This window comes from Anoplolepis gracilipes, chromosome 7, assembly GCF_047496725.1.
Source record: "Anoplolepis gracilipes chromosome 7, ASM4749672v1, whole genome shotgun sequence".
Taxonomy (NCBI): domain Eukaryota; kingdom Metazoa; phylum Arthropoda; class Insecta; order Hymenoptera; family Formicidae; genus Anoplolepis; species Anoplolepis gracilipes.
In genome coordinates this window covers 2,173,938-2,186,640 of record NC_132976.1, presented here as the reverse complement: position 1 = coordinate 2,186,640, position 12,703 = coordinate 2,173,938, and the positions used below count along the sequence as shown (strand labels likewise).

Below are 12,703 nucleotides of genomic sequence, written 5' to 3'. Positions count from 1 at the left end.
ATTCAGTTTACACTCTCCACATCATATATAACTACACTCAAATCCGGTATCTGGGATATCATATCCTTCTCCTCCCATAATTCACGAAGTTTATTAAGAATATGATATTGTTATATATTCTATTATAATCTCGTGACCTTATGTTCGCGTTCACTGTTTCTTCTACTCTTTCGAATTCTTGAAAAGAACCATACAACATGTGTTTCCTTTGAGATGAGATGAACAAAAGCATTAATTTCGTATTCAAAGAATAATTCAGAAGATAATATACCCTATTATTACGATAAAGGAGAAATGATGGAAAAGACTGACTTTATATGAAAATGCGAAAGAGATAGGGTTCACAAGTAATTGCACGCGTATTACCTAGCTAAATTATTGTATTGTCTTTGCCGCGTTAAAAGGAATCGATAATCGAGCTCCTTACAAGTTACCGAACGACAAACGTTCATAAGGAATTGCTGATAATTCCAGTCTTTCACAAAATGTAATATTAGTCTGTCACAAAATGTTTGACAAGAAAGACATTTGGAATAATCGCTACTATATTATTCCTAAAGTATACATGAGTCTAGCGGGAATATGGCCATATCGTAGACTTCGTGACAGATGTATATGCTTCGTACCAATGTTTACGTTCTGCTTTAGTATTCTGATACCCCAGGTATATATATTGAAAATTATACTTTTATCAGAGAACAATTCACGGATTATTTATTGTATTAATTCACTGCACAATTTTTTTTTTCGCCAATAAAAACGTTGATATATTCCACAATACTATAATTCCGATACAGTCACTGTACGCATTAACCGCAATGAATGCCGAAGCTATTTTCGAGAGTGTGCCATCCGCATTGATTAGCATAACATTCAGCTATAAATTAGTGAGCGCGATGTTGAACAGTAAACATGTAAGCAATCGTTATATATGAATGCAACGTAATCTTTATAAAAATCATTTATGCGATGTGGAAAATATGCGCGTATATTTATACAGATAAAGTCTTGCCTTAAGATGATAGAAGAAGACTGGCGATCATTAAATACGGATGCGGAAAGGGCTATTCTGTCACGTTACAGCGAATATAGTCGGTACTTAACAAGATTTTACGCAGGTACATTATAGAAACTGTAAATGTATAGCAAACTGTGCATTTCTTGGATGTATGTAAGAATGAGTATACATAAACGTACATTTTACTATCCTCTTTTAATGTCTCGAAATTTTCCTTGATTTTTATTGATTTTAGGCTTTAAAATTTGCACAAAAGATGCAAAAAAAAATTATTTTTACTTAATTTTTAAAAGAGATATTTTATTATCCTTTAAAAAATCGTAAAAATTAATAAGAATAAAATAAAATATAATATAAAATGCTTTCGTATAGCACGTAATACATATAGGATGTATCGTATTTATCAAATATCCTTTATATATAGGTGGATTGGAGACGATTGTTCCTCAACGAAAATGTTGAAGCATCGATAATTTTCGAGTTATAAGATTGAAAAAAAAAAAAGAAGAGGTTTTCGTAAACTAAACTTTATGAAGTTAAAAAATTAACATAATTACATTCTTCAGTAATTTCAGATGGAGTTTTAGTTTAAGACTTATTAAAGATATATAATGGAAAAAATTAAGTTTCCAAAAAATAATGACCTCTCGACATTTTCATTGATTGTGAGAGAAAATCCTCTCTAAATTGGTCAGAGAATACATAAAGATATTTGACAATTATGATACACCCGGTACATACATATTTTATATAAATATATATACATACACATATATATATATATATTTTTTTTTTCTTTTTAGTTTTTATATATATGACATCATTCTTTTATTTATTCAAACCAGTCATTCTAACGTTATTAGAGGACGATACAGCAAACGTAACAAAGTCGTCCATATCGGGAGCATCGAAATTGCCATTTCAGGTCGAGTACGGCGAGAAATTAGATCAATATTTTTACCCAATAATGATTCATTGTTATCTAGGGGTATACGCTCATGTATTTAGTACAATCGCAGTTGACACCTTATATTATACTTTAGTCCAGCATGCCTGCGGAATGTTCTCAATTGTTGGGTAAGAATATTAGGATCACAAAAAGAAATTCACACAGAAATTTGATGACGATTAACAACTAAAATATGAGAGTATGATTAAAAACTAAAATATAGAAGTATAATTTCTGCACTAATATTTTTGTATCGCTTGCAGATACATGTTAGAGGATATCGGTAAAGATAGTGACGCTAATTTTCACATAAAACTAGACAAGATGAAAGACGTCGATTACCATAAAGCATTAAACTGTTTGCGTAGGCATCTTCATGTGATAGAGTGCGTAAAAAAATATCTCTATTCTATTATTAGAATTCTTCTATATTTTAGAAAAGATATGTATATGTTAAAAATAATAGTCAATACTTTCGTGTTGTTTGCAATCGCGTTCAGATTCGCAGAACTGATTGAATCTACGTTTGCAAATGTATTTCTAATCAGTATTAGTTTAAATATGATTTGTGGCAGCATATGCGGTATACAAGTATGTATCAATTTCTTTTCGTGACTATACTTTGTTATTAATATATAATTAATATATAATTGTTATTAATATATAAGTAAGAAGAATTTCGTAATATTTTTCTCAATTATACAGTACATTTAACAAAAATAATGTTTACAGTTTCAATATCGAATTTTCAACATACTGTGTACATTTATAAGAACAAAGAAACTAATCCGAAAGTCAGAGGCAATTTGAAAATATTTTGATTAGCACTTAACTTATTATTCCAGGTAGTGATGAATTTAAGCAATGCGAGAGATGCTGCAGCACCTCTGGCAATTTATATTGCGCAACTCACTCATCTTTTCTTAGAATTTTGGCAAGCTCAATTTTTATTGGACTATAGCAATGTTCCATACGAATCGATGTAAGAATATAGATTTATTTTTTAGGTTTTTGTTTCAAGTGATAGAAATCTCTCTTTGTGTTATAGCTGCAGAGGAAAGTGGTATTACACTTCGAAAAGATGTCGGAAGATATTGCTTTTAATTATGAACAGAACTATGTCACCTTGCAGATTAACTGCTGGTAAAATCATAACTTTATCAATTGAAAGTTTTAGTACAGTAAGTAACACGATATAATTAATTCTCTAAATTTAAAAAGTCTTTAATGTTAAAAAAGTTGCACTGTATACTTTATTTATTTTCATTATTTATATGACACATTGAATAATTATTTAAAAATTGTATTAATAAAAAGGATATATATATATATATATACATACACTTTTTATTTTTTAAAGGTTCTGAAAACATCGATGTCTTATTTCACGGTATTACGTTCTTTCCAGTGATGATGTCATCAAAGTAGTTCATGCTTTTTGATATCTTATTAGAATAATAAAGTGATCTACATAAAGTCTCTCTTGATATTTTCCTTAGATCTCAGGATTATAATTAAACTATGTTGATTCTCTCACACACACATGCACAGAATCCAAGTACTTATAAATTTTAAAGTGCACGTTATCACCAATAATATACCAGCTACATCAACTTCGCTTACATCCTGTACAATTGTAATCTCATGTTCTTATATTCGTGTGTATGTGTTTAAGAGTTATTTTATTTCTCTTTCTTAGTTAACTATTCGAAAAAAATTTATAAAGTTTTATTTTCATGGAGGAGATGAACAAAATCAACTGCATTCGTCACAAGTTTACCACTGATTTGAATTTAATACTGATCTCGATACAGTTGATGTACCTTTCAACTGACTCAATGAATCTCGATGGTAAATGAGAATGTGCTACTTCGCCAGAGAGTGAGAGAGAAAGAGAGCGCCAAGTCATTCTGACCTCTACGCCGACGTACCGTTACGTATTACTCTCGATTAAACATCAAAGAATAGCTAAGTAATCGCTTAACCCCTTCTCTCCCCGCAATGAATCACCCGAAGGAATCGTATCCGAAGAGGCGAAATATCGAACGCGACGCCTGATAGTAGCCAACGATCCTCGATCGCAATCACCTGGGGAGATTTCTTCGAGAAGAAAGAATATTTTGTTGAAGAGAAGGCACCATTCCCATCGTGTCTGCGCCGCGAGCGATAAGAGCGGTTGCTGAAATCAGACACCTTCGGCGCGGATCAAGGCGCACTCACACGCTTGTTCGATCCTCGAAAAAGACCGTTAACCGCTGACTGAAATCAAGCTGGTATGCCACCATCCCATAGTATAATCGCACCGTGAATATTATTTATTTACGCTGATGCCGATGATGTTGCAGTCTACGAGCGAGAGAGTAAAACGCGAAATGTAATTTCGCTTAAATAGTCCTTTGGCAGCGCCTTGTTCGCAAAACCCGAAAACGATTGATATACAGTACTGTAATCAATACACGGAGAAAATATTATATAGTAAAAATTACTATTGCTCTAAACTATTCTTCAATCTTATTAATCAAATTACTCGATGCATTTATTTATCCAAAACTGACTGCAATTTTAATGTTCCCGATCGTCATTCATAGCCACCACTAATTTTGCGTCCCAGGGGAAGGGAAAATTCAAATAGACACTTGCGAAAAAATGCATTGCTCTAATGGCTCACCTTGTAATTACTGTTGTTTCTACGTGATCATCTTTTCTATTAACGATAACGAAGACAAAAAAAGAGGAAAACGATCGAATTTGTTTTTGTACGAATCAAGACTGAGCGGTGATCTTTTTTTCGTACGACGAATTTCAATGTCTATCAAGAGACCGACATACATCGCGCCAAGTCACGCGTAATAAACGAGTAGAGATAGACTGTATCTGCATATATTATAATTTAGCTTAGAGTATGTTACCTTGTCGTATGTCATTAGCACTCGGACCGATCGAATTCTTAAAATAGGCGTAAACTATATAATTTAAAAGTTCGATGTATTCAACAAACATTTTTTTATAATTTTCTTTTATTTACATGCGAAAACAGATGGAGCAATTCCGGTCGCTCTCTTTCTTTTGCTCGAATGTCTCTCGTAAATGACAAGATGACGTATAAATCATCAACGCGTTATATGCCACAAAAAAAAAAACATGTCGCAAAAGTCATAACATAAATTTACAATTTTTACATTTCTATTTTACTACTTTAATCGATAATCTATTTGTTTATAACATATGTACTATCACTCGAATATGATTCAATATAAAATTATAGTCTTATTGTATTAAAAATTTTTATTAAATTATCTTTAATTTGTTAAAGATAAAAAACAAGTCAAAGAGATGTGATTATTATAATTATTATAATTAAATGTACTTATCAATCCTATTGATTATGTCTCGCGATAAAAGATGCATAAAAGCATATCGAGATAAAAATGTTTAATATTGCTGTAATAAATGTTATATATATATATGTATATCCTAATTATCTATTATTATAATATATACGTATTTTCTACTTCAAAAATTTAATGAAAAAAATTAATATGTTATTATTCCAATATAAATCTATTTTTAGCAAAGACGATACTGACATGGAGGTGAATGGACGCGGGTAATTGGCAATTTTCATATTATTCGAACATAATCGTAAATCTGCCTACCTATTAATACTATTTAGCGAAATACATGATGATATCGGCTTGCTCGTGACTGCATGATCATCGATTTCTTTATCTTATTCGCGCTTTACAGGTCTTTCATGGAGGATCGAACGACCTCGTTTGGGATAATGCGTGGCAACTAAAAGTCATATCTGCGACCGATCGATCATAGATAACCGATAATAATCCTATGGCAGACCCGAGATGAGGCTCGTGAAAATTCCAAAGTAGCGACGACGGCCGATTAATTTTACGGTCTTTTGATAGATGCTAAAAACACTATTATTATACACCTCACGTGGGCTTATTAAACTGCCCGTTGCACTTTTATTACGACGCGACGTTACTATCACGTGCAAGATAAGCGCTCGAACCGCTTTTACGTTCAATGAGAGATTACGACGCCGATGCGGCGTGGAATTGAAATCACTTTATGACTGGAAACGTTGTAATAAGACTGACAAAGTAGCTTTTTTAATTTTAATTTTCCTTCCGCAATGTTTCCGAAAACAATAGATTTTCCTACATATAGAATTATAATACGAGATTTTGAAAAATAATTTAGAGAAAGAAATGAAGTTATAATTTAATGTAAGACTTAAAAATTTTAAACGCAATCAATTAATATCACGTCATTAACAAATTATAAATAATTTATTATTAAATATCAATTTTTGAATACTACTATACTATTTATTAAATTATAAATAATTTAGTAAATAATATAATTAAAAAGACTGACTAAAATAAGTGCGTATTTCTGTATATATCTCAATATTCTCTCAAATGAGATCATAACCGCGATCTAGGAAGAGAAGGATCTTTCAGTTAACTTTACTCAAGGACCGGTTGTAATAACGTCGCTCAGGGCTAAGTTAAGCAAATTTGTTTTCTGCATCTACACATCATAAATAAGACTATAGTTACATAAAAAGAAATAATAACAAATCGCTGAACTAGATCCACTTAAATCGATAATATGGAGAACTCCACCCTGTGCAAGCCTTATACAGATTCCTTGTACAACACCGGCATTTAAGAAGCCCCCTCGGCAGCCCGGGTTGTCCCATCGACATCGACGGGCTGGCTCTATGACTAACAAGTTTGCACTTTAGCGTATAACGGGGCATTCCGTCGTGTACCATAGATCATGGTCCATGACCCGCGGATTGCGTGGGCCGGCCACCATAATCATTCCTCGCCTCGATACAGCGACGGCAATGTGGTACCACGAGCATTAAGTTTCTTCTTCTTCGCCGCCTTTCATTCCCACTCCCGCTCAATCTCAATCGCGCTATTTCCCGCATTGAGCTCACTCCTCTCGCGATGGCGCGGTCAATTTCGTCGCCTCGATCGGAAGATACTCACGACGCGCGATTAATCCCTTCGGGAAGTTGTTTCAAATTAAAATGACGAATTACATATAGCAATCTGATTTAATAGAAAATTAATTCTTCATTATATATTGGTAAAATATTAATTGCTAATCTAAAATATGTTGTATATAAATTAGTAAAAATGACATTTATATATTTACATTATTTTCATAAATTTGCATTGAAATTACATCATAATCAAAATCTTTTTCCCACAAAAATATTACATCAAGTGTCTTTGAAAAAGACTACTTATTATCTATTATTTATATATACATATATATATATATATATATATATATATATATATAAATATCGTTTTAAAAAATATTTTTAATTATTATGTAATTTTATGTAAATTTATTAAAATATTTTAAAATATTGATTTTTATCTTGAAGAGTTTGACAGACATTCGTGGTACGTAGTATGTAATTTCATTTGACAAGAAAACGCAAATTCGAGCGAAATAGTGCGTAATTCTATGCACACGAGATATTCGCGAGCGGCGCAGGTTGTATCATAAGCTTGCGAAGATTAATTTAGCTGCAGCTATAAATACCCGTCAGATAGATAATAAATCGTCCCGCAAATACGCAGCGCGGATAAATAGGTACCTTCGGGCTAACGAAATTCCTCCGCTTTTTCATCGTCGGTCGTGCGATTATAAATAATTAATCGACTCGGCGTGACATTGGACGGGACACGTATATCCAGATCTCTAGATCGCCCGTAATAGAAACGTAATCCTCTCTTGGATTTTATCTAGATTGCAGAATCTAAATGACTCAATCGCCGACGACGATGTATCAACGTAGGACGCGAATCGAAAATGATTAAGGTCGATATACGTCTCGCTGTCTCGTAATCGATGTCATTAGCGTAATTATCATTATTTGTTGGCGGGCAATAATATCATCTAAAGTTGCTTGAACTGCAAAAATCATTCCTCAAACCGAGGTAGTCGATGCATTTTACTTCGGAAATCAATTATAGTAATAATACAGTGCGTGAAATGACACAGAGTAGCGACGCGTATACCAGCTCTGATTAAATACCATCGAGAGAAAATACACGACGACATAAATTGTAGGCTGCAATCGTGCAACACGATGTAAGTGTCAAGGTCATTTTTCATCTTCTTTCCCTTTTTCTTTACTTTGTAATATACAGGATAAGATTCATCACGTTTACTTTCCCAGCACTATATTATATTAGATATGTTTATTTGCTCTTCATTTATCATCAAAAAATATAGAAAAAAAACCAAGCTCAAATATAGGTAAATTTTTTACGAGATTATTATTGAGCAAAAAGTCTCTGATTTAAAACTGATTTTTTCCCGCTATATTTTTACTTTAATATATTTATAATTCTTTCTTTTTATTACGTCTTGAATTGTTTTAAATTTTTTAACCTCACCTTAAATTGAGCAAAAATTTTTCTTATTTTTCTGTTCTGAAACTTTGTACAAAATTTCTCACAAATATTTTTTGTCAAACAATCATTCTAGACAAATAATCTTTTTCAGGAATTTTCAAATATTGACACTTACAGTTTCTTTTACGTCAAATCATCAATTATGCCGTCTTACATCTATGCTACTATTTCACACCTCCAGAGAGACGTAAACTCTCTCAACCCAAGTTAAGTCGAAGAAATTCTGTCCAACGAACGTATTCGCGCATATCGTATAATCTCATCGTCCTTGCCAGCAATGCAAACATATAAACGACGGCATAATGAGCCATTAGGCTGGCAGTGTCGATGACAGTGGCCGATAGGTCGACTACTATACCCGCTATCTCATCGCAAACCGAATGCGTCGCGAACGACACTAAAACGCGTGTTTCTTGACGCCTTAACGCTTCAAACATCATTTAATCATCGATTACTATGGATTCTCGCGTAAATTCACGCGGAATCTAAGACAAATAAATAAAAATTTGCAAAAATATGTAAGTGCATTAGCCAAACGAGATGGATATCAAGGATAGTTGATATCAAAATTTTTGCTTTAGCAGTTGCAATGTTGCAAAACAATTATTTCTTTATGCATCCTCTCATATATCTGCACCTTATAAGTGAAAAAATGCAACAGTTAAAAAATGAATAAATATGTTATAAATTCTATGCATCAAAATTTCATTACAAGATATAAACTCAATATAAAAATTTTTGAATCTTTTTTTTTTGTAAAAAAATTTCAAAGTTGCTATTCAAACCGTAAGTTGCAATATGCTTGAATAGATATATTCATCAGCAATCTCTCATCAGATAAATTTAAATTTATATGCGAGAAATGATGATCTGTGAAAGGACGACGAGCTCTCGATCAATCAAACGACGTAAAAAGTGACGAGGTTTCATTATCGCGTAATTCGTCGAACCCGGTCGGCGGGTCGGAAATCTGATCGTCCGGAACGATCGGGAAGAATCCAGATGGTCACGATCGGTCCGCGTTGTGTAGCGTACGCCGCGGAGGAGACGACCAGGCCGGGTAGTCGGGTTCTGGTCCGCGGAGGCTGCGGTATCCGACAAGGAGGGTGCCCTTGAAGCGGGCGGGGTCGTCACTCGCAAGGGCCGCGGGTAAACGACCATCGGAAACCCATGTGTGTTACCAGCCGAGGAGTCTTATAGCGTAGCTTTACTTACTCGCACTACTTAAGTTTCTGACTGTGTATACGCGTCACGCTTCTCTTTCTGTATCTCTGTCTTTCCCTTTCTATCCTCGCAATCCTGCGTCTCTCTTCCTTCTCGAGAAGCATCACACTATGGTCCACGAGAGAGCCTACCTTGCCCATCTAACCACCACCGGTGAAAGCGCCGGCCGGCGACCACTTCTCTCTCGTCTTACGAGTGTTATGAAACGATTCCTGCCTTCTTCCTTCACACTGTCAATTTATAGCTTTAATTATCTCGCCTCTTGGTGCGACGCGACCTTCGCGATCGCCCGATCCTCGTCCGACAGGAAAATTTTAAGCGCCATCTCATACGGCGACACGTTAAGAGCGATTTAATCTATCGGACTATTATATTAATTGATGAAAAGCAATTTATCAACTTGCTCGAAATTATCGATCATCACCGATAAGCACGCACGTTCTTGATAGGGGATTTTCCAGAACCATTTTCAATCCTTTTACGTGTCCAATCATGAGTATGTATTTTTTTACTTGTAATATGTAAGTATATATTGTAATAATCAGAAGAAGAAACAACTAGAATTTTAATGTATAAAATTAAAATATTAGTAGAAAAAACGAAAAAAAAAATAGTTTACTTATAATATAATATATATTATTTAATGCCTAATATAAGTAATACCCATTTCTCATTTTCAATAATTTGCTCGTTTAACTTTTTACCTAACTTTTTAAATAAAAGTACTCTTCTCGTTTGAACAATTAAAAATGTAAGTATGAATATAAAAATACATTTAAAGTATTACATAACATATATATTAATTTAATCTCGCGTGTATTATACTATATTACTAGTGATATATTTGTCTATATTACAATTACAATAATTTACAAAATGACAAATCAATTTATATAATCAAAATTCACTATAAACTTTTGATAATTTATACTAGTCATATATCAGGTTGATATAAAAAATTGTTTTTATAACAAATTCTTTTAGGTCCATTTAAATAAACAATTTAAAAAAATTATATTATAAAATTACACTAGATAAGTGTGTATCTTTTATTGTAAAAGATATTTCAATTTAAGTAAAATATAATTTTTTAATCCCTTTTAAAATATACATGTAAATGTTTTAAAAAAATTGTTAATTATTTAAATGTTTATGTATATATATATATATATATATATATATATATATATATATATATAAAACACAACATCCATTATTATATGTAAAATAAGTAAAAATATTTTAATATTTTTATATGTAGATATAAATTAATTCAAGATGTATATATAATTTTACTTTCAACTTTTAACCTAATTGAAAAAATTCTCAAAAAAAGTTATATATGCTAAAAAGTGCTCAAAAAAGGGCTGATGAAAGGCGAGAAGCGTGATACTACAACGGAAAGGAAATAGTCCGCGAATGAGCCGTGTGAGAGCAACCTTGAGCGTACTCGGTAGGGTCGGAGGACGAACTCGGATGCTCCTGCAACCAGTAATGAGCCAAATCCATTACAGCAACAGCAGCCGCGACGCAACGAGAGTCAGCAACACCGTAAGCCAACCATACCACGCGTCCGACTGTGCACGGTCTCCCATCTCTCCCTCCGTATAACCCTCCCCTGTAACCACCTATCCGCGATCTATACGTGTGCCTATGCCACGCACGTACCTTGTCGTTAACAAGCACCTCTAACCAATGGCACTGGTTCGGTACCGATTCCAATTATAGACCACGAATACATTCTATGTAACTCTAGTAATGTATACAGAGCACCGAAGGTGCATTCGTATCTTAAGGGCTCAGTCTACTTCGAAGAATTAAAAAAAGGTGATTTTTGTTTACATTTTCTGAGAGTATAATGTCTGAAGAATATATCTTTCAAATTTTATTTAAAAATTTGTAAAATTGACAAAGTTATATGACTTTGAATAAAATAGTATGCGAGTCTTCAAAGGAATCTGTAAAATGCACTTTAAACATGGTTTTCTCAAAACATTTTATCACGAATTTCCAAAGTCGATGTGACGTATATCTTGAAAACTAATAGAACATCTTTAATTTTTTTTTAAAAAACACTTTTTTAGGGATACTAAATTAGAATTTAAAAAAATTAATATTTAATATTTTTTTACTTTGAAGAAATGAAAAAATTTCAGCAAAACTGAATTTTTTAAATAATACTACTTTATTACTGTTCAATTTTTTCTAATAAAATTAGAATAGATTCTCAGAAATATCTTATGAGATAAAAGTAGACCAAATTTTTTTCATTTTAAAAAATTACACGAGAAGCAGCATGTTACACCGTTGAATTATGCATTTTCTATGCTCAGAGACTGATTTTGAACAAAAAAAAAAAAAAAGATTAAATATCCAGAATTTAAAAATACCGACTTACTGTTCAAACATTAATAAAAACATATGTAAAACAAAAAGATCAATTTCTAATATTTTTCACACAAAACAAAATTCTTAAACAAACTAGAAAATTGGCGAATAAGAGCCAGCGCGGATGTTGATGCGTCATTTTCGCAGAAAATAATTTTTTTCTGCGAAATTGATGAGTGGGCACATATTTTTCTTGATGTATTTTACTAAGATTATTATTCTTATTTTTGAGAATTATAGAAACCCCTACTTTACCCCCCCCCCCCCCTAAAGAGATATAGGCAAGAAAAATATCGGGGCGAAGTCGCTGAATCGGGTAAATATTAAGAGCCTTATATTCGAATAATAAAATTCTTAAAAATCATTAAGTTTTTATCACTGCTAGAATAGATTTTTTTTTTTTTTTTTTGCCTCCTCTTGTAAAAGCTTCTCGTCAACCCGCTGGTTCTTTCATGTCACACGACTAACGCGAAATATTATTTAACGCGAGTAATTATTTAACTGGTAAAATTTAATTTTATATAAGTGAAAAATCCAAAAGATAGAAACCTTTCCACCTCGTTGTCCGAGTTTGTCGTCGGTGAATTATCGCTCAGAGGGTGCGCGCGTACGGTAGTCGCGAAGTTACATACCTTGCAAGGTCACAACAAGCAC

At 32.8% G+C, this 12,703-nt stretch overlaps 2 protein-coding genes across 9 annotated transcripts in view; one reads left to right on the top strand and one right to left on the bottom strand.

The window, feature by feature from the left end:
• Positions 1 to 12,703, bottom strand: part of LOC140667859 (telomerase-binding protein EST1A) — a 99,430-nt gene that overhangs the window by 73,462 nt on the left and 13,265 nt on the right. The window lies entirely within an intron of this gene.
• LOC140668017 (uncharacterized) lies at positions 446 to 3,509 on the top strand. 2 transcript variants are annotated; one of them, XM_072896531.1, is made up of 9 exons: positions 446 to 664; positions 798 to 914; positions 1,001 to 1,118; positions 1,822 to 2,095; positions 2,231 to 2,353; positions 2,468 to 2,558; positions 2,813 to 2,949; positions 3,016 to 3,110; positions 3,328 to 3,509. In XM_072896531.1, the coding sequence occupies exons 1-9, from the start codon at positions 509 to 511 to the stop codon at positions 3,393 to 3,395; spliced, it is 1,179 nt and encodes a 392-aa protein (XP_072752632.1). In that variant the 5' UTR covers positions 446 to 508; the 3' UTR covers positions 3,396 to 3,509. The 2 variants fall into 2 exon arrangements, with proteins under 2 accessions (XP_072752632.1, XP_072752631.1); XM_072896530.1 differs by having other exon boundaries at positions 3,016 to 3,148.